At 41.2% G+C, this 23,369-nt stretch overlaps 1 protein-coding gene and 1 long non-coding RNA gene across 15 annotated transcripts in view; one reads left to right on the plus strand and one right to left on the minus strand.

The window, feature by feature from the left end:
• Positions 1-54: 54 nt before the first annotated feature.
• Positions 55-23,369, plus strand: part of LOC126538776 (uncharacterized) — a 59,266-nt gene continuing 35,951 nt past the window's right edge. For 3 of the 14 annotated variants that reach the window (XR_011895130.1, XR_011895131.1, XR_011895129.1), the window contains exons 1-2: positions 21,240-21,742; positions 22,673-22,797. Coding sequence is in view for 5 of the 14 variants with exons in the window: in XM_072288693.1 (XP_072144794.1) it covers positions 4,018-4,047; positions 21,691-21,742; positions 22,673-22,797 (207 nt within the window). In the remaining 9 variants the exon portion in view is untranslated. Of the gene's footprint in view, positions 335-3,758; positions 4,048-6,332; positions 6,418-13,648; positions 13,739-21,239; positions 21,743-22,672; positions 22,798-23,369 lie in introns of those variants that run through there. The other 11 variants (XR_011895125.1, XR_011895124.1, XR_011895126.1 and 8 more) reach the window with 11 other exon arrangements.
• LOC140218956 (uncharacterized) overlaps positions 6,434-23,369 on the minus strand; it is a 58,832-nt gene continuing 41,896 nt past the window's right edge. The window contains exon 4 of the long non-coding RNA XR_011895133.1: positions 6,434-8,703. This is a non-coding gene — a long non-coding RNA (uncharacterized lncRNA). The remainder of the gene's footprint in view (positions 8,704-23,369) is intronic.

Consider the following 23,369-nt stretch of genomic DNA (forward strand, 5'->3'; position numbering starts at 1 on the left):
AACATGCGTTTCCCCGCAGGCCGGCTGAGGCCGGTGAACAAACGAGACGGTCATTAGAGGAAACGCCAGTTCACGGGATTGGCCAGTCGTTTCAGCGGGTGCGAGAGAGAAAATCTGGGGGCGTTCGCGCTTGAAATTTCTCCCTTTGCCTAGGTACCACGGAGGAGCAGTTTCTTTGGTCGTTCTGTCCCTAGGCGTGCCGGTATTTTGCCATGTGTCGGCTGCCGATCTGTGCGTCGCGTACAAGTTTTCCTCGTGCGTCTCCTTGGGTGTTGCTGGCGCAGTGCACTGGCGCGAACGATTGTTGTCGTTTGGTCAGTGGTCTCCCGTGAAGGCGAGTATGATAAGGCGTTGCTCTGTCACTACCAGTGTCACACGTATACTTCTCATCGCGATCGGCACCGATCCGGATCGAAATTCTCGACTGTGATTGGGTCTCTCGCTCATTTTGTCCAAAGAAGGCAATCACGACCGCGAAATTCGATCAGGATCGGGCGTGATCGCGATGAGCAGTGAGCCGGAACACAAGATACACACACAGCGCACACTGTCAACAATTTCATTGCGAAAGCATTGCGACCTTTGAAGATTATAGCATGGCACTAGTCACTTGATAGATAGAGCATATATTACATATATAGCAAAATATATAGCATCTTCACAGTTTACCCTGTGTGTGCGTTTTCGTTCCTTGCTTGTGCCCCTGTCACACTGGTATCTTACCGTCCTCGCGAATTTTTCCATGCGTCGAACGCTTCGAGAGGGCTCAGTTGCGCGTTATTCAATTGCCATAATTTAAACATTAAAATACTACTAACTTGTAGCGTGGGGTCTCTTTTTCACGTTTCTGTGTCTTCGTCCGCTTCCGCTGCTGCCTTAGTATGTCAAACGGCAAACTTCTGACTGCTGTTGCAGAAGTCTTGGCGTCACAAGTTGGCGGCTGGACATAATATTTATTTTAAGTCCAGCACGCTTAGGCCTCCGCCACTCCAATCCTACGGGCCACCCTGCTTCCAGCTTTGATCTTCCCACTACCCCTTGGGTGCCCTGGGGATCCTGCGCCGCCTGCTTTATTATAACCTCAGGTCCTCTCCTGAGGCCTCCGGTTGCATGTGCCCTCCTGGAGCAGTGCTTGTAAAAAATCCAATCTATCGTCGCGACTTAAAAAGCGACCCGCTACAACAGTCACAAAAAGCGACAACACCAGTCAGAACCTTGCCTGTCGAACCAAGTCATTCTCACCTAATTATTTAAATGATTAAGCGACTTCTGTAGGTGTCGGTCAATGTCATATTAAGCGACTGGCGAATTTGTTCCCTTTACTGGACGGATCCTGCATCTCGGCATGCATTTTGTAGCTGTGTATTCGTATAGATGTAGGAGCTCGGTGGGAGATCTATTAGTGCAGGCAGCATGCGCTAACACCATGTGGCAGATACTGCTTGATGATTTCTAGTATATCATACCCGCGCGCAGCTATCGTGTGCGCCACAGCCCTTATAAGTTATTTGGCTCAGCCATAAGTTCCAGCTTTGCTCCGACACCACGTGAGTGCTGGTTTCCCATGTCTGTCTGTCCACACAGTTCTTTAAGCTGACAATGACCGCTGTCATCATCGATTTTCATTTTTCGTTGCCAGGATCGTGATCCCCATCTTCACATTGCATTAGTACAAATAATAAGAAAACTTTGACCACTATTGTCACCACTTTGATTAAAGTTCAGGTCCCTGCAATAATGTGCATTTCACTCTATATATATCTATACATTTCTTGGGAGTTCTTCGAAAGTATATTTTTTTCACTAGAAGGTTGGTAACAATGAGCACCTCACCGTCATGGGCTACCAGTTTGGTGCAATGTCCCACTCATTATAAAAATCTTATAGATGGATCGTCATTTGAAGAAAACCAATTCTTTAACAAATGGTCCATTCTGCATTATGGTTGTACCTACCTGTCTTCTACAAGCTATGCATTCACATATGAAAGAACTGTATATAATGATAGTGATGAAGCGGTGTATCTGAAATAACCTTTGACATCATCACAGGAACTTGGAAACAGGTACCACATAGTGATAACTCTGATAATCATTAATCATATCTTATACATGGCTGGACATGTTTTCGTTCGCTTCTGGCCTTCCTTGGGTCACATGATATTTTCTGTACCTCACAATGAGACTTTAAAGCATAGGCATCTAAGGCTTTCACCTTAAAATGGAAAGACGCAAAATTGATTGCTTCAATGTTGCTTCCCATGAAAATGAACTACGTGTACTTTGTTTAATTTATTCACTTGAGAAATGCACATATAATACCATCCATGTTAACATAGCAGCATAGACGGTGACTATGTCGGGGGCTCCGGGGCCCGAGCCCCCTCCGGAGATTTTCAGGGGGGGGGGGGGCTGAGCCCCCCACCCTGAAAAAAAAATTGTAATCTTGGTCCCCCACTTGATTAATGGCTAGCGTCATTACTATTGTAGTGTTGATAGCTCAGATATGTTGAAATAATTTTTGCTCTTCAAAATGAGAAAACACATGACATTGCTGAACTGTGGCTGTTCGTCAACTCTTGATATTAAACAATAGAGAATCTTCTTACCGCCCTCAAATAGTTTGTGCGCGGTTTACAAGCTGGAACATACATTCAACAAACTTTCTCCTCAAAACTTAATAACCGCTTCTCAGAATTACAATATTGAAAATTGTTCATGGTAGAACAGCCCTTTTTGCATCATTTTGTGGAGTCTTGATTATAGCAATCCCTTGCTATTGAAAGTTGTAACATTCTTTTCATTAACATTGAAGTTCGAATGCTTTCAAGTCCTCTTAAATAAAAAAATAGGAGGCTTGGGACATTGTGATATAGGGCCTATCCAGACATTTTTAAACTGCTAGAATAAGAAGTTAACATTCACGAATGTTTGTACTGAGAAAAAGGTACCGAGTTCGATTTATCGAAGCAGTGGTTCATACACACCTCTAACACCACCCCAGGAGGAGCCAGACACTGCCAAATTTTTTCCAATATACCCCCCCCCCCCTCCTTACTTTCTCCCGCACGCAAGAGGTATTCGCCAAATGCCAGTTAGGTCGGAAGAGACAAAATAGAAAGGCGTCTTTTTGCGCCTCTTGTTCATCGAGCAATGTTTCAGAAAAAATGAGGACATACAAGGCACTGTTTCCAACTAAATCTTTTATCCAAGAAAACCAATATACAGTAAACTACCACTTGAACGTCACTTAAGCAAATTATTCAGCTGTACGAACTTTTTTTGTATCCCCCATCGAAACGCCATTCAGCCCAATGCAAATGCCTTTCAGTTTAACAAAATTCAGTACAGTGGCATTTCAGTTCTGTGATCATATTCTGCTACATCATCATCATCATTATTTTTATTTTTACCACTGGATACAAGGTGAAAAAGGGAGAGCCAGGAAAAAAGCCGAAATCTCTTCGGCTTGACAAAGTTCCGGTCTCCCAGACAGGCACGGAAGCGGCTGGTGTAGCAATACAATTACGCATAAAGTGTGAATATAAGAGTTTTTTAAACATAAATACATATGGAAATTTTCATGTTATTACATGGAAACTAGTTGTAATACAGTTGTGTCAAATGACTCCCAGTATACAATTATAATCTGTTATCTTGCATATTATTATTTAACACAGACTCAGTTGCATATATCATAGTGGACTTGGAAGCACCGAACGAGTACGGATGCTGATCAAATTTTTTCTGATCGCACAGATCGTGCTGTCGAGGACCGGATTCGTCGACGCAGGGTCTGAGCATGCACTGCATCAGGCCTATCTACTGCTACCTCCGGCTGTCTGCCCTGCTGGCTTCATCGGACAAAACAAGTCGCAGGAAGCTGTACCACGTGCACTGCACTGGGACCACCTGACCAGCTTCGGTGACGTCGACGGAGACATCGTGGCACCCGGATAAAAGCAGCAGCCTTTTCGACGTTCCCTTCAGTGGACTTGGAAGCACCGAACGAGCACGGATGCTGATCAAATTTTTTCTGCTCGCGCAGGTTAGTAACCAGCATTTAGTCTCTTCAGTTAGAGACAACGGCGTAACGTTAACGGTGCTCCCAAGTCCACAATGCTGTGTTGCTATTTTGCGGGGTTGTTTTAATGTTGTCCGCTTAATGTTGCTAACATCCGGAGACGAACAAAATCCAGGCCCTTACTCTGATTCAGATGAATGTTCGCAGCGGGAACTAATGAAACACATTCTAAGAGAACAAAAGGAAACGAACAAAACACTGAAACAACTGTCTTCAAATATCAAGAATGTGGAGACAATAGTTGCAGATTTGCAAGAAAGAATGACAGTTATTGAGAATGAAAGGGAATTATGGAAAGAATGCGAAGACAGGATAGTACACTGCGAGGAATCTTGTAAATCTACCATGATGCAAGTAGAATTTCTGGCATCGAAGGTCGATGATTTAGAAAATAGAAGTAGGCGGAATAACCTAGTAATTTATGGATTAGGAGAGAGCTCTGATGAAGATGTTAAAACACTTGAAGAAGAAGTGCACGGTATACTTAAGAAGATCCTAGGAATAGAAATTAACTCAATAGAACGAGTTCACAGAATTGGTACAAAGCAATGCCAAAGGACACGCCCCGTTATTATCAGGCTATTCAACTTCGCTGAGAAAAACAAAATATTATCAAGCTGCTTCAAGGTGAAAAACACCCGGATTTCAATATCCGAGGATTTCTCAAAGAAAGTATGCGACACACGTGCTAAATTATGGTGTTCTGCAGTAAGTGACAAGGCGAAAGGGGCAAAGGTATCTCTGTCATTTGATAAACTAAAAATAAATGGCAACACCTTTATATGGGATGAGTGTGAGGACAGAAGAATTGAACTATCTAAACCGAAAACTTCTGCACATGCTGGCCCAGCAGCTTGCGATGGCACGTGACAACAACGTACGAAATGTATCAGAGTGTTATCACTGAATGCGCGCAGCGTAGTCAATAAGTCCAGCCTACTTGAAAGCATAGTTGCAGCCCATCAACCGCACGTTATAGTCATCACGGAAACCTGGCTTCAGGAAAGCGTCCAGGAATCCGAAGTGTTTCCACCTTCTTATCGGCTCATACGGAAAGACAGAGAATCGCGGGGGGGGGGGGGGGGAGGTGTAGCTGTCGCAATTAAATCTAACATAAAATTCACAGTTTTAAACAGCATACCTGACCATGAAAGCGTATGGCGTAACCTTACATTTAATGGAAAAAGCATATTTCTGGGTGGCGTATACCGACCTCCGAATGCGCCCCCTGAATACCTAGACGTTATGCATGATTACATTGCACAACACACTTATTCACGTTCCAATATTATTATCACGGGTGATTTCAATTTACCAGGAATCAATTGGTCTAATCTTTCGCACAACAGCTCCGACGCAAAAAGTGCTGAATCACTATTGTTCATGTCATTTACCTTCTCTCTAGACCAGCTAGTTTCCGAACCGACTAGAATAGCTGGTCCGTCATGTTCTGTGCTTGATCTGATGTTCGTAAGCAGTCTATTTCAAAATAACACATTAAACGTTGAAAATAGCATTTCAGACCATAAAACTATTGTATTCTCCTGTCCGATTTTAGGAAACTGTGAATGCGTTAAGCCATCGATTGCTGTTATCAGGGATTACTCAAGAGCGGATGACAATGCTATCTCAGAATATTTAAACGCCTGCTTTCTGCAGGTTTCATTACTTCATGACGTAAATGAATTATGGTTACGTTTTAAGCATATTGTACCCTTTTGTGAAGAAAACTACATTCCCTTCAGAAAGAAAAGAGTGAACAGAGAACATCCTTGGGTATCGCGCGAAATAATACACTTAAAACGAAAAATTAAAAGGGAGCGCAGAAAGAAAACCACACGTGACCTTCAAGATCTCTTACGCTTATTACAAGATAAGATAAACATATGGCCAAGGAGCGTTCTTTCACTGTTACTCTGCCTTCTTACATGACGAATAAACCACAAAAATCCTGGTGCTACCTATCGAGGGAGTGGCACACCGTATCGCAGATTACTGTTTCAAACGAGACGGTTGTTCAGCCTGACGTCATAGCAAGCAAATTTAATGAATTTTTTCTATCTGTATTTAACAGAACTACATTATCATTTCGAGAATCCAATGCCTGAAATAGATATCGACCAACAAGTAATTCTTTGACTCTTACAAAAACTGGATGTAAAGAAACCCTGTGGCCGTGATCTTATATCAGATGCATTTTTGCAAAAACATGCAGTTTGGACGTCAAAATACTTATACGTAATTTACAGGCGATCTTTGGAAACTTCAGTGATACCTGACGACTGGCGAAGGGCCAAAGTAATACCTGTGCACAAATCTGGCTCTAAACTCGACGTAAGTAACTATAGATCTGTTTCATTAATAGTGCATCCAGTAAATTGTTCGAACATATTATTTATAAGGCCATAATATTGCACTTAGAGAATAATAACCTACTATACAGCCGGCAACATGGATTCCGTTCAGGTCTAAGTACTATTACTCAATTAGCTGAGTTAACCCATGATGTAGCTACCACAATAAATAACAGAAGCCAAATAGATGCCATTTTCTTAGATTTTTCAAAGGCCTTTGATGTTGTTCCTCATCCAGGTCTTATTACTAAACTAATTGCCATTGGTGTACACGAGAAAACAGTATCATGGATCAAGAACTATCTCGAAAACAGAAAGCAATGCGTAGCTGTGAATGATATTACGTCTGATTACGTCAACGTTTTTTCTGGTGTTCCACAAGGCTCGGTTCTTGCGCCTCTCCTATTTCTGATCTACATCAATGATATTCGTTCGTGCTTTCAGCCGCCTATTCGTCGATGATTGCGTAGTGTACGCAACAGTGAATACCAGAGAGGATCAGGTAAAACTAGATGATTCGTTAGCTGCTGTACAAAATTGGTGCAAAATTTGGGGGATGAAACTGAATGCATCAAAAACTACCAGTATCTCCTTCACTCACAAGAAAAATGTGCTTCAGTTTACATACACAATAAACAATAAATCACTAAGAAAATACGAGGAGGTCACATATCTCGAGGTCACTCTTACAACAAAATTAAATTGGGAAACTCATATAAATAACATATGTGACAAGGCCCTAGGTAAACTACATTTCTTGAGAAGAAAACTTAGAAACACACCTCCTAGTGTTAAATTAAATGCATACAAAACCCTCATTAGACCCTCTTTAGAGTATGCTGACATTATTTGGGCCCCGCACCAGAAGTATTTAACCGAGAAACTAGAACGCATACAGAACTTAGCATTGAGATTTATATATTCACAATATTCACGTCAAACGAGCATTACGAACCTGCGCGTCAAGGCTAACATTCAATCACTGGCTCAACATAGAATGATTTCCAGATTAAAATTTCTATACTTACTTTATCACGGCTCCTATCGAATACCACAAGCAACATACATTCAAGCGCCATTCAGACTTTCTGCCCGAACCAACCATAATAAATCAATACGACACCATCCCAGCCATAATAACACTCACAAGTACTCTTTATTCCCACACGCCATTTCCCATTGGAACATACTACCCTCTAGAGCCGTAAGCCGTAAAAAAAGAAAATCTGCATATAGGCTGCTGCTTTCGCGACAGACATCACGGCAACGTAGCCCAGGGCGTCATCACATCCTTGAATTTTAACAAACGCGAAGACGCCCTTTGCAGCATCCAGTTTACAACACGAAACCCTGCCACATGGTTCGGGCACAATCACTGCAGCGGAAACCCGGATTCTAGGAATAGTAGTTACAAGTGTGAATGTATAAACAAAATGAGAATATATGATAAGTTCTGCGGAACTGTTGGAGCAGTTAACAATACACATCTATAAGAACAAATCCAATATTTTAGTTTTGTTTAGAGATAACACATCAACATGTTGTTGGTTAAAATAGTTAAGTAGGGACGGTAGTGTATGTTTAAGGCATTGGCAGCCATAATTAGTACGTGAGAAAGGGATCTGCCATGGTGCCTGGTGACGATATGAATATGCACTTCTATTTTGTTGTAGAGTTGCCAGGGCTAGGAATGAATCGAGTTTTCCCAGCATAGCATTTCTATAGCTTAGTAATGTTTTGAATTTATATATGTCACGGGCTCTGATTATTCTGTTTTGTTGGAAAAGCTCTTGCGTATGCTCGAAAAAAGAAACGTTCGCTATCGCCCGAATTGCTTTCTTTTGAAGTATTTCCAGCATTTGAATATTTTGCGCTGTAGTGTTACCCCATATAAGTGAACAGTAACTGAGGTGTGAATGGAGAAGAGCATGATAAATGAGACACTTAACTTGAAAATGTAATGCACTTCAATTGCAATTTAACACACCAACAACTTTTCGTACCTTTGAGCAAACATGACTAACGTGTTCATTCCAGGACATATGCTCTGCGAGTATTATGCCTAGGGTTTTTATGGATGACGTAAGGTTAATTTTATACAGACCCCACACAATATTATCTGGCAATGTAGTAGAACTTCCCAGAGCATGAAAAATAACCCACTTTGTTTTGGTTTCATTGAGGATGAGGCCGTTTGCCTTAGACCATGCTCGAAGTCCATAACAAACGGAGCTTGCTATAGGCGTTATTTCTTTTAAATCTTTACCTGTAAAGAAAACAGAGCAATCATCTGCATACGTGACAAATTTACACATATCGCTCACTTGTACAATATCATTAATGTAATACAGGAAAAGTATCGGGCCAAGAATGCTACCTTGGGGCACACTCGCTGTCAAAGATTTTATCTGCGATCTGTTCTCATTAATTTCAGCAAACTGATGTCGGCTTTCTAAATAAGATCAGATAAGTTCAAGTGTTATTCCTCGGAAGCCATATTTTTCCAGCTTTATCAGCAGCAATTTCTGGTTGACCCTATCAAAGGCTTTGCTGAAGTCTAAGTATAACCCTAAAGTCAGAAATTTTTTGTCAGTGTTCTCTAGAATAAGCTCCTTCTGTATACTTAAAGCAGTTTCCATAGACCGCTTTTTCTTAAACCCGTGTTGACAGTCGGTTAGCAGGCTATGTTTTTGCGAAAATTTATTAATACAAAAGTTAACAATTTTTTTGAGTCCCTTTGATAGCACAGGAAGTATAGATACTGGCCAATAATTGCCCATATTATTTTTGTCACCTCCTTTGTGAACTATTACTCTCGCTACCTGCATATTACGCGGGAAAACTCCGGTTGACAAGAAAATATTAAAAATGTGCATTACTACAGGTGCAAGTAAGTCTATGACGTACTTAATTGGCCTAATTTCTAAATCATCTACGTCTCGACTATGGCTATTTTTCAAGGATGAAAATGTTGTAATCACCTCAGGGATGCTAGTAATCTTTAGGAATAAAGATTCTCTTAATGAAGCGGCATGCATTGTATCTTGAATGTCGTGATCTATGCATCCAACTTTAACAAAAAAATTGTTAAAACGGTCTGCAAGTTCTGTACCACCTACAAAAGTGCAATCAATGTTCAACGTATCTGTTTGTGTATCGACTGACTTCCGATTTAGTGCTTCGTTTATTTTTTTCCATACTTTGTCACTTCTGCTATTACCTCCATAGAGTTGTTAGTTGAGTTTTCTTCTCTATTAGTTGCAGGTGTGCCTAATACAGTGTTTTCACTTTAACCTCCTTATTTGCCTTTCTTCACTCTCATTTCCACTTGAGAATTTTGAACTTTGAGTGCCTATAACCTATATTAGGAAGTAGCTGCTAGCAACACTTGGGAAGCAGTGTTTTTTTATTTTAAGCATGAATGACATTGTCATTCACTGAATTTTGTGTGTAGTGCACAAAGCATCACATGGCAATAATTTCTTTGTTGAAAGAACTATAAAAGACACTGGTAAAAAATTACTGCATAATTCATTTGGGATAAGTAAGTTGAAAACCCTGTATTGTTTTTAGAATGCTTTTCTTCCCAATTGGATGTTTTACTGGAAAACATTTTGCAGCAGAAATTATGTTCCTGTGTCATCCTTCCAAAAGGCATAGTAAAACTTGTGAGCCCACTTAGTGTCTGCAAAACTGAATGAATTGGTTTTATGTGTAAGATTAAATTGCCCAAATTATACAGAATTTTTTAATGTTAATTATTAAGCTCAAGGATGTAATTAATGCTTTGAAACATTTGTTATATGCTTCCATATATGTAAATGTAAGCTTTCACACAGTGAACACACTAAATTAGAAATATGCCTGCTATCCATGCTTTTTGCACGTTAAAGGAACTTGCATGCTTTTGCATGTTTAGGAAATTGCCTTTCATTCTGTTTATACAGCATAATTTTCTCACCTATACTAGTAGCTACAGTGTACTGAGGTTGAGTGCCAAGGCAAGGAACCCGGAAGTTTTACGGGAATAACTACCCAAAATTACTGTGGATGGATCTGGCAGTGGGAGCGGTTCAGGAAGTGCACTGAAACTTAGAAATTAATGTTCAGTGTGACCTGCAGCATCCTGGAGTGAGGGTCTGCACTGGAAGGAAACTATGAAATATGTTAGCAACTAGTCAAACATTGTTTTAACCCCAATGAGTGCTTTTAATGGTGCATAATGGGAAAGGACAACCAGTGACATCGATGCGAGCCTTCAGACTCTAAAGTTTGCTCTATGCATTCCTCTGTGTCATTTCGTCAATGGCAACAGAGCAGGCGCGTATGCAGTAATTTTTTTTTGGGGGGGGGGGCAACCATAGGTCTCCTTCCTATGCAAATTAGGGGAAGGGTACCTTTATTATACAAATATAAATAATGCTGACCATTCACCATAAAGACACATAAACCCGAAAAGAGAAATGAAATAAGGTGCATCTCACAGGTAGGCCTGTGAGATGCACCTCTCCTTTACATGGCAAACAAGGAACCCCATCAAATGGACTCACACTGGAAAGAACCGCAGGGAGAACACTGCCAAGAACAAGTAAACAAGTGAAAATGTAAATTAAAGATTTCTATAGTAGAATACATAGCAACCATGGCAAATGAACCGCGCGGGGTTGTGTTACTTAGCCAGCCAATCACAAAAGCAAACAAAATCATCGTCATGTGGCCTTTTCAACAATGCGTCGTACTTGATAGATCCGGAGAGTCTGCTGTTCTTGAAGAGCCTTTTATCGGCAGAAGCAATGAGGTGTGCAACAGACATGGACAAAGTGTATGGAGTCTGAGTATTTCACTCTTCAAAAGTCTGCGGTACAGTTCATTTCACTGCTGAACCAGTTTTACTCATGAAACTTCACTGCCAACTGCACTGAAACTTGAAAACAAATAGTTGCAGCAAAGCAAGCATTTTATAATTTTCAGTTGAATAAAGAATTCGACTTTTGCCATTATTTTATTTATTTATTTTATTTACAATACTGCTACTCTCATTTGAGAGCGTGGCAGTTGGGCGATACAGTAGACATGTATATGAATACGCATTTAGGCAGAACAGTTAATTGAAAAAAGGAAGAAAAAAGAAAACAATTGCCCGAGGATGGTAATATAAGAAAGAAGCTGAGTTTAGAAACAAAAATGCAAGTTTTCACATGACAGTTAATTAACGTGATTCTGGCAGTTAAGAACACGTAATTAACTAGTTTATACATAAAATAGGAGCGAACTGAAAGATAACACTTAACGCGTGAAGAAATTTTAAAGTTGTGTGAAGGGATACGCTTTAAAGCATACGCTTTGAGAGCGAGAAGACACGAATGGAAAAAGAAAGAACAATCTAGGCAAGCAATCAGCAGGAAATGGCAGTTATAACAATTATCTTAGGACTAGCAGTAGTACAGTAATGAAAATTTATTTTGGGAACACAGTGTACCATATGTCCACATATCGACAATCAAACAAAAATGGAAAAAGAAAAGTGGGAAGTCGAAAGCAACACAATGCGAAATTTCTGATGATGACACGTGCGATGATAAATTGTTTTATTTACGCACTGCAGCTTGCACTTGTGAAGTAAATTCGGACAACGATTCGATGGCGGTTATAGCAGGATCAAGTCGGTTCCATTCAGCAATTGTAAGGGGGAAGAATGAATACTTAAACGAGTCATTGTTGCATGTGTATTTTGTTAAAGTGTGCGCATGTTTGTTACGTGTTTTTCGAGCCTCAGAAAATGAAATGTACCTGGACACATCTATCTTATAGTTATTTTTTAGAAGCTGAAACAAGAACTTCAGGCGAGCGTGTTTTGCCCTGGTAGATAGCATTTGCAATCCAGACTGCGTTAGAAGATTAGTCGGTGAGTCAGTGCGTATATATTTGTTGTGAATGAACCTTATAGCCTTTCTTTGTACTGCCTCTAATATTGTTATGTTAGTTGTTGTATGAGGAAACCAGGCTGTATTTGCATATTCGAGAACCGGCCTAACGAACATTGTGTAGGCCAGTAGCTTCGTTGATGTTGTAGAGAGCTCAAGGCTTCTTTTGAGGAAGAATAGTTTGCGTAATGCTCCTGCCGTGATATTCGAAATGTGTTTATCCCACCTGAGGTCTGAGGTTAATGTAACTCCCAGGTATTTATGTTGTTCAACTTTAGTTATTGGTATGCCGTTAATCTCATATGTAAAGTTAGATGGTCTTGTTTTCCTTGTTACGGTCATGACCACAGACATTTTTACGTTAATTGACATCTGCCAATTAGAGCACCAAATAGCTAGAGTGTTGAGGGATGTATTAAGTGCGATGTTATCGCTATAATTAGTGATTTCACTATAGATAACGCAGTCGTCGGCGAAGTTTTATATTACAACCAATGTTAGCTGTGATGTCATTAATATAGATTATTAAGAAGAGTAATGGCCCTAGAACTGAGCCTTGGGGAACTCCGGAAGTAACGGTGACAGTGTTAGGTGGCATTTTTTCGTAGGTTACAAATTGTGAACGATTGGCTAGAAATTCTTTTATCCAGGCTGAAAGGAGCCCTTTCCCAACAACACTTTCAACTTTAGCGATTAATTTGTTATGGCATACACAATCAAATGCCTTAGATAGATCAAGTAAAATCATGTCAGTCTGGCCGCGGTGATTGATAGTATATGCAAGATCGTGGACTAGTTCTGTTAGTTGGGTTATTGTTGATAAACCACTGCGAAAACCATGTTGGTAGGGAGACAAGAAGCCAATGCTCTCTAGAAAAACCGTTATGTGCTTTAAGATTATGTGCTCTAGAAGCTTACAGGATGTACTAGTTAATGAAATGGGTCTGAAATTTGAGATTTCTGCTGTGTCGCCTGATTTATGGATAGGTATTATCTTTGCAATTTTCCAGTCGTTCGGTAGCTGTGAAGTCGTGAGTGATTTACGAAAAATTATGCCGAGGTATCTACTGCACCATTCCGCATACCTTTTCAGAAAGTCGTTAGGTGTGTTGTCAAAACCGCTGCCTTTTTTAGGGTCAAGATTAAGCAGAAGATTAAGTATGCCAGCGTCCGTAATGTGTAATTCGCCAATGCTTACGCCCTGTCTCATTGGAATGGGGGGAATAATGTTATTGTCTGTAGTAAATACTGATTGAAAAAAAATGTTATATGCGTTGGCTTTCGCAGTTTCTTCCTCTGGGCTTAAGTGGGACGCTTCTCCATCATTGGTGTGAAAGTGCCTCCAGAACCTTCCGGGATTATTCGTAAGAAAGCTCGGTAACTTTACATTAAAATAATATTCTATTGCTCGTTTGGCTGCAAGCTTGAATTCCGCGATGGCATTAGGAAGTTTCGTCACCCTGGATTCGTCTCCTCCTTTAATTTTTATTGTTCTACGCAGTCTTTTCAGACGGTGCTTTGCCTGAATTACTTCTTGGGTTATCCAGGGATTATTTTTTGGCGGCCGCTTGGTTTTAGTGGGCACGTAGTTCGTGACGCAGCAGAGGACGATAGATTTGTACTTATACTCGCCTATTATACTTTAATAGGCGAGGAAAAATGTATAAAATTATGCGCTAATAATATTATTTTTGTGGTTACCGCCTTATTTGCCTAACAGGAAAAGTTCGAAGTATGAATTATTTGCAGCCTCGCAGAGGAACAGTGGCTGGCGGTTATGAGGCCGTGGGCGGGGCTTCGCTGCATACTTAAGTTGCATCCGACTATAGTTTCGTTTTTTGAATTACCTCTAGAAGAATTTTGGAGAAATATATATTTGCGGAACAATCACATTTCTTTTGGATCCCTCGTTTACTACTCTACCAAGTGCCAAAACTGACTCTTATTGTTATTTGGGAGGTTGTGTAACGATGCGTGGCCGCCAGTCCCGTGCAACCGCATAGAGCGCAGGACGCTGCGGCTCTAGACATGCTGCACCCACCGTGAAGGTTAGAAAAAAGCCCACATAAGCACAACAGAGAAGTGGCAACATTAGGCGGTTTGACTGATAACTGTACAAGCGTCAATCAAGACACACGGAATTGCTCCCCACTTCTGGCGGCGTTTACAGTAACGAACGGCACACGCGTTAAGGCTGTTTCACATGCTGCGACTGCAACGACGAAAATCGGTGCTGTCGCACGCGTCGCAATGCGATTTTTTGAGGGCTCATTTCACATGATTGCGATTTCAACAATGCGACTGGTGCGACGCCCAGGGTTGCTTACTGCCAGGCTTCGTGGCACACGCTGCATAATTCTTTTATTGTAGTGAATAAAACGTTTACACTATAATATTATTGACTGCTCTTGATTAGAAGCAAATAATATGTACGTTTACTAATTTAAAAACGTTAGTTAAGATTTGTCTTGGGGTGCGCGACGGCGGTTTCTGTAGTTCAGTGCGACATCGCGCACGTAAACAGCTGTTCGCAGGTGGTTCAGCGCTGTGTGTTGTCTTATCTATATTCTATGACCGTTTCGTTCTGCCTGCGCTACAACAATCTACAAGATGACCTATCGACAAGTTCATGTAGCTACCCTCGCCGTATATGCAGTATTCGGAATTCGGCTGCCACGAAGTTGTCGTGTGAGCCCAACAAGATCCTCGCGCTACCCGTGCTCGGCGTCAGCTTCTGGAGAAATGATGCGTGTATATTGCCCGTGATTGCGCATATGTGGTGCCTGCTCCTAGCCATATTCTTACGCCAAACGCAACAAGAAGCACCAACCTGAACGAAGCCTCAAACGATCTGTGTGATTACGACGTGGAATGAAAATCGTGTTGTGAAATTCAACCTTAGCGCTAGCCTGGTACGTCCATCGCCGTGCTTGCGCTGCGAATATATATGTGGGAGCCCTCTCTAAATATTTCTAAAGGCGCAAAAGCCGACGCATCAAATGTTTCGAGCAGTTACCGTCACTTTTGTAGAAACCTGTACGTTGTAACATAGCATTCTAAAAGACACGCTTCTCGTCCACTTTGTTGTCCCGTGTCTCGCGCTGGTAGTATACTCGGAACTTCTAACAAGAAGACCATATCAATACGCGCTATTCGTAATGCAGGATCGTAGGCCCACGGCAGGCGCACTTGCCGTAGAATTTTTCAGCTTTCTGCTCAGCCTCGCACGCCTCTCACGGTTAGCCTGTTTTGTGGAAATAAATATTATTATTATATTATTAATGTTATTAGATATTATAGTTTCTTCACTGTAATATATAGCAATCATCCAGATTTCTTAAGCTAGTCATGCATTTAACCTGTATTAGATCAACATTGTTACGACATGCTTATGGGAGTCATTTCAAACTAGATTGCTCAGCCAGAGAAAGTACAAATGCAAGCCTCAATGGTTATTCCAATTTGGTATTCCTAAACAGATTATATTGGCAGAATTTTATGCCTGCTTGCATTTCCTGCAATTCAATGTTCAGAGCTGGAAAAACTGATTCCTTTTCTAGCTGTCGAAAGGCTGCTTCAATGTCGATAGCAAGCTATAATTATTCATTTCGAAAGTGTGAAGCAATGACTATATGTCTAAGCTTATCAATGCGTTTTTGTTCCACGCACAAAATGAATGCATGACGTGCTTATGTACTTATTTATTTATATACCTCGCAGGCTGCAAAGTTGGAGTATTATGCAAGGGGGAACAAAAAAGTTGTTACAAAAGGAAGAAGGGCACAACATTAGGAAAAAACCAGCAAAAAAAGCAGTACCAATACATTGCACCAACTAGCCCAACGTGTTTTACTGGCACAACATTATACCATACTTAACAAACAATAACAGAAAAAGTTACTGCCCATGCACCCTGTAGAGACGGTGAACCAGCAAAGCTGAAATGTGCAGCCCCGGTGTTTATCACCGGGTTAATTCCAATGGTTTATTCAAGTCTTTCTATATTATTGGTTATGTCTGCGTTTCTTAATGAGGTTATGCACATGTTTGACTTGGGTTTATCACATTCTTTATTTGGAATGCCACACATTGCACTTTGCAAGATCACCATCATAGAAAGTGCAATGGAGTGGTTCATTGTGTTAATCCAGCGTGTTTTGTAATGCGTTAATCATAATGTTTATGACTCAGTTATGCACTGTAGTTACGAAGTGACACACTGGGGCTGCACATTTCATTTAATTAAATACAGGGACACATTTTCGAACCTATTGGGAAGTCGGAGAGACTGCTGCACGCGCGCTCTGCTGCTAGAGAGAAACGACGTCACTATCTGTCTAGCCAATGGCCCACCACACCTTTGCTGTGATAATAATGACATCATGATCTTGTCTTAACCCCATCCCCCTCTGTGTCCCTTCCCTGCAATAATACGCAGATATAATGTATGTTTGAAATGCATAAGCATTTCTATGTCTACCCAACAAGAAATGTCTCCATCCATCATGCAAGACGAATGCAATGGCTCATACCCCTACACTAGGGTTTTCGGGATCGGACCATGAGTGTTTCGCCTAGGCATATACAGCTTCACTGTAAAAAGAATGAACGCCTTTCTGCTAGAGACCAAGACAATCATGAGGTGTATTAACAAATGAAAGTTTATTGAACATGCCGAGTAAATGCTGTTCGACAAGCAATAAATCGAATTTACACAAAAAGCAGAAGCAAGATCTGATGTGTGTCCATACAGATCCCAACAGGAAACTCATCCATCTCTGAAAGTGTAACAGCGGCCATGCTGACACAAGATTCTCCCAGTGTATTTGCATCTACAGCATCCATAATTTCTCTAGGCAGCCGATCTCCACAGAATGCTAGCTTCTTCCTCTACAATGCACTCTCCACATCTGAGCGTGCATTGTAGAGGAAGAAGCTAGCATTCTGTGCAGATCGGCTGCCTAGAGAAATTACGGAAGCTGTAAATCTAAAAATGCTGGGTTAATCTTGTCAGCACGGCCTCTGTTAGAAATGGATGCATTTCCTGTTAGGAAACGCACATGAATTTTTGCTTCTCCTTCTTGTGTATGTTCAGTCTATTGCTTGTTAGCGAGCATTTACTCGGTGTGTACATTAAACTTTTGGTTGTTAGATCATCTCGGTTTTCTTGTTTGTCCTATGTGTTCTCTGGTGCCATTTGCAGCCAGGCTATTCATTTTTTTTTTTTTAGACTGCAACAAGTCACTTTAATGGCCCTCATGATACCTTATAAAATCTTTTATTTGGCCAATGTAGCCAGAATGTACAGTGTGAAGCAGTAAGAACAGGGTATGCTAACTTCTAATTAAAAGGTTTATTGTGAAAATGCAGTGATCTATAAAGGTTACCACAAAGTAGTACAGCAATAAAACCTGATAAAGACTAGTGCTTGATGAAACCAAACATAAAAGTGGGAAAAGGAGAAAATACATATAGATATACAAGTCCAGGGGAAAAAAACATTGTGATCACCAAGTGTGCATGGGGCTACCCTCCAGGAAACTCATTTTTTTCCCAATGGCATGGAACTGGAAGAATGTGCTTGCATATGCAAGCTGTCAGTCTGTCTATTGGAATAACAACAGTGTTTCTTGAAAGGTGCCGGCATGCAGGATTGGCAATTGTAATGATTTTTCCCTGCACTTGGAATTTTTCTCTATTTTCTTTCTGTAGCATATTTATTTATGTTTGGCTGCATCAAGCACCAATTTTTATCTATCCTTCAAAGATGTCTTTCTTTTTCTGGGGAAAACTCGGGGAAGGCAGGAGATGGAAATTCAAGAGGATGAGCAACATGAGAACAAGGTGAAAGTAGGAGCCAACATTTCCACACGTGGACCTTGAAGAAGACAAGTCCACTTGTCGAAACGTTATATGGGGTTTAAGTTTATGTAGTGTCATACTACTGTTACACTGCTATTGCCAGATCAGTGTACTATATGTGCCTTATGTTTGCTTGCATCTTCATGATTAGCAACCTCCTCTGTGTGTTTGGCAGTTGCATACAGTCTCCTGGCCTAATTGTTTGCCCCCATATTCCACGGTATGGGCCTGTTATGTTTCAAGTTCAGGTACTCCCGAGGTTGTGTCTCTGAAGGGAGGGGTAGTCGTCTTTGCATCTCATATGCTAGCTGGCATAGTATCTTGGGACGAGGTTCTGAGCTCTTGAGACAAAGAATTTGTGCTGCAGGCTGCAACTCTACTCTGTCTAGGTGCTTGTTCGTTAGCTCTTTCTCATAGAGGTCTTCAAGCATGGTACAGTTGGAAAGACCTGTTATTACTACCCGATGCCTGTATTCGATGAGTTGTCTTTTTTGTGTGCTGCTGGTAATGCATACCGTACCACACCTTGGACACAAGCACAGCATCTGCGATTTTCTATAGTATCCACTCGTCCACCCCCATTATTTCGAGATTATTCTTTTCACCAGGTGAGAAAGTTGCGCCCAGGCATTGCATAATTGTTTCACCCACGTGCTGGCTCTGCCGTCATGGGCTTACACTAGCTGAGGATTTGTGGATGTTGACTTGCGGGCATATTTGTCCAGCTATGTGGATCACAATGTGCAATCTGGGGTAGTTCTTGATTCTAGTCTTTCTTTTTTTTCCAACGTCGATATGAGCTGACTTATCAGAAAGCGAGAGGCCAGACTGGCCAAGAAAGTCTGCAGTGTTGTTGAGGGCTTGTTGCATCATTCTTGATTTCTGTATAAGATAGCTTTCCCACAGACTGTAATACACCATAGGCTGTAGTGTTTCTTGTAGTATGCCTGTGTTGTTGGTGCGTGTGGGCCTAATGTACCTCCAACTCTCACCTGGAATTTTCTGTCTTTCAGAAAGTTACCGTTTAAGTGTTCTACCAGAAATGTTTTTGCTCATCGTTCCTCTTATTAGAGCAGCATGAGCTACTGCTGTTAAAAGACTCTTCACTCTCTTCATTCTTTCATAAGCGGTATTACACAATGTCCTGCAATAAAGTTTCTGCTGCTTATGGCCCACTCATATCTGCCAGAAGGGACAACTCTTGAAAAAGGTTTTTTTTGTGCTATGTGTGCGACGTAGTATGAGCATTCATGCCTTGACATTTATACATCTGTAGAACCAGCTTCCTGACAGAGTACTTTCTATACCTGATCATGCTTATTTGTGCAGTGCTGTTGAACAATACATATGGATGCAATGAATATTTACACACTCGAATTATCACGAAAGATGGTTGTTTTACAATTCTGCCCTTTGCTTTCTATTGGTGTTAGATTTTGCATAAGCATGCCCCCCTATGCAATAGCATTTTGAAGTGTAAGGGTTCAATAAAAGGTGAACTAAACCTAAGTGCAAGAGCTTTTTTTCTCACCTACGACTCCCATCGAAATGCGACTTCCATGGCTGGCAAATCAACCCCTCGCCTTGTGTTAGCAGCAGATTGCTATAGCCACAGTGGCAGGTGAACAAATTGAAGAACAATATTTCTGTCTATAATTTTTTTTCTTCCCTATATGTAAGTAAAGTTTGGAATAAGTTTGTCATTGCAAAAAAAGCCCAGTTTGTGGTCTTTTATTGAATAAACAACATATTGTGTATAGTTGAAATGCAGAAATTTGTTCTAAAATCCTCGGGTGATGTATGTTCTTGCAAGTAGCATGGTATTTCATTACTTCTAAAGATAGTAATCGCAGCGGATATCGTTATATGGGTTTACACACTAATATATGTGATCACAAACTTATTAGAAACTTACTAGAAACATGTAAGGCATGAATGTTTCTGCACACTTGATCAGCTGTGAACATGCAAGAACTGCTTGTACTGGCTGACTTCACTGCACAGTTTTGATTTACTTTTCTTCAGCGTGTCGTTTTATACTGGTTTATCCCAACAAGAACAGGCCGTTTGCCTGCTTTTCGCATTGTTGCACGAGTTCTACATAATTGTGCAGGAGGGTACGTCGTCACTTTGCCACTATAGCAAGCAATTTAATTAATCTACTAGCTGTACAGTTAATTACCTTGCAGAGCAAGTGTTCATACAGATGCAGTAAGGATACAAAGTCCGCAACATAGTCTATGTTTATTGGTTTCTGTGCAAGAAAAAAAAAATTATCCAGAGAAGAGGTGCAACTTAACGTGCATGTAATATTTTATTCAAGCCACGGATTTAATGCTATCGTAGCAAATTCATTACGATAGCCTACACTTTTGCTCTGTCAAATTTAATAAGAGGCAAGATAAGCTTTCAAGATGCATCGGGAAATTCATGCTTGAAAACCGACAAGAAAATGCAACTGAACGGTACCGCGTTCAGCGCAACGTTGAAACTTCGGGTACTTTGCTGTCTTGTCATTTGCCCTTGCCGAGGTTGAAATAATTCAAGCTGCTCCGTAAGCGCGATTTTACAAAAGAACATTGTGACGACCTCGTCGTCTGCTGGGGATCGAACACCTCCTAGCACTGACAACTCTCAAAGGCGTACGAAGCAAACGTGAAAATGCACTTCATTTGCTGTGTAGCGTGTCAACAAACGCATAGCAATCGGAGAATGCAATCTGCGGTACAAGTTTTTTTATTCTCCCTTCGCGTACGTACCGAATTCGACGATCCACGTCTCCGCGCATTGCACTTGTCGTACGAGACGCCATTTTCCAAAACAAACCGGCGAAATAGCTCCGTTGACAGCTCTCCGCGCAATTTCGACGGAAAATCGCAGCGATCGGTGCGACTGTGCGACCAACCGGTTGGTCGCAGCCGAAAATCGGGGGGTCGGCACTGCGACTGCGATTTTCATCGCAAACGACGGAAATCGCACTTCCGGTGCGACGAAAATCGCATCATGTGAAACAGGCTTTATCAGCATGATAGCATTGCCTGTTACTTTCCTGTCGGGAATGATAACGCGCATGCCGTTCGTTACTGGAAAGTACCGGGCTCGCCGCGTTAAAGAAAGGAAATGCGGACAAGCAGATGACGATTATCGTTGTGTGGCAAAAGGGTGTAATTATGCTTAAGAGTGTATGCTAGCCACCATACCCTTAGTATAAACATATCTTCTCTGTAAAAAAAAAAAAAAAAAAGTTTAACACAGTGATTTTCGTCTCGCGACAAAAAAAAAAAAAAAAAGTCGCTTCCAAAGATTGCGCGCATCTATAGCCAAGCCGATCCATGCCTAAAGCTTCCCAAAATGGCCGACTGCATCGTCGAAATCGTTAATACACTTTAATCGTTCACTTGATTTTTCGCTGCATTGGAAATGCAAGCGGTTAATTTCGCCGAATGAAATGTCTCGACGCTTTTCAGCGCCCGTCTCGTGCTTCTGAAAAGAGCTTGCGGTATTGGCGTGAACAGACAGGCAAGTGGACGTATTTATTCTACAGTTATTGAACAGTTGCTTATCGATACATCTTGAAGTTAGCCTACAAGCTGTCGTTAAAAGTTCAGTCTTTCAGTAGACCTTGTGCAGCGTACTCTCAGCTCAATACGAAATTCTTGACTGCGTTCTCGAGTTTTGTTTAACGGATATGAGAAGGAGTTAGATAATGCACAGAGGCAAGGTTTTGTCTGGTCTTGCAGGAGTCCCAGGTGCTTTTTGCGCCGCGTACACTGTCGCAATCGTTACACGTCTGAGGAACCAGACTGACGGCGCATAGGTAAAGCCGGCTGCCAGTGCAAGCCGCAGTCCCCTACATTGTCGCTATAAAGAGGAAATTTGTACGTGTACGAAGTGTACGCAACGTTTCTTTGTTTAGTATAATTTGGCGGTGCCTCCAGCAAACAAAATGTGGATCCCGTACTGCTCCTTCGGTTTAGGCTCGGCAATGCCTCCGCGTGGCGGGCGCGTTTAAGAGAAAGCTTTAGCTCGGGTGTTCCAATCTAAATACATGTAAACGGAGTATTCGTTTTTCTCGGCAACCACTGCACCAAATTTGACGAGGTTTGTTACATTTAAAACAAAAGCTTAGAATCTAGAATTTCTGCTGGGTACACAAAAGATTTAAGCGAAACAATTGAAGCAAAGCGGGGCATGGTGCTTTCAGTGCCCAATTTTTTATAGAACATGTAGTTTTCCATTATAAAGGGGACTGTAATGCGATGTCTTTAAGTAGGGGGTTGTCTTATATTCAGAGTCGACTTATGTTTCAATATGAACGGGAATGAAGTGCTACGCAATTCTATTAACGAAATTTACCTCTGCTGTTTAGTTTCCATATTGTGCGTAGAAGCAACAGTGCGTGCACTTTCAGCTGCTCAGTTTATCTTCAATGCTGCTCTCATTTTGTAGAGTTCATCACTTGTGCATGTGCAACACATTGGCGGAGGCAATACGAACTGCATTTCTCACTAGCTGGACAAGTCGGAATGGCAATGCACCTTGGAGAACAAGACTCGAATTGTGAAAGTCTGGTGGTAAGTCTGAAGTAATATATTTTCATTTATATTTGGTGTTAACTTTCCAGCGCACTTTCTATCCTATTGAAGAAACATTTAGCCCCCTGTTTGGCCTGTTTTTTGAGGGCCTTACATCAGGCCCCCTAGCAAGTTTTAGTTTGCACTGCAATTTAAAGCTTCTTGAGACCCGAATACAGCCATGGGACATAATTACTTTTCAAGCTGGTTATTATTGCCTCCAGGCATGTTACGAACATGAAAGATGTTTTTTTAATAACATAGTTTTAAATAACTGGCATCTTCTTTAAATGTCACAGTCATACGTAGACAGGCTAAGAGCTGCATCTCCAACAAGTGAACATCTCATGTTCGCTATGGTAAAAACTGTGTTTCATTGCCTGAACACAGAGGTGAAGATGGAGTTATGTGTAGTAGACTGTTACTTGGCTGCTGCATCCTGGATTTTCATGCATTAATGAGGAATTCAAAACAGACTTCAAGGTTGCTTCCTGCTGTTTGTGACAATGCAGAGGTCTAGATCAATTTAGTGTGAAATTTCTTGAAAGTAGATGAGAAGAATATGAGTGAAC

This window comes from Dermacentor andersoni, chromosome 6 (genome assembly GCF_023375885.2).
Source record: "Dermacentor andersoni chromosome 6, qqDerAnde1_hic_scaffold, whole genome shotgun sequence".
Classification (NCBI taxonomy): Eukaryota; Metazoa; Arthropoda; class Arachnida; order Ixodida; family Ixodidae; genus Dermacentor; species Dermacentor andersoni.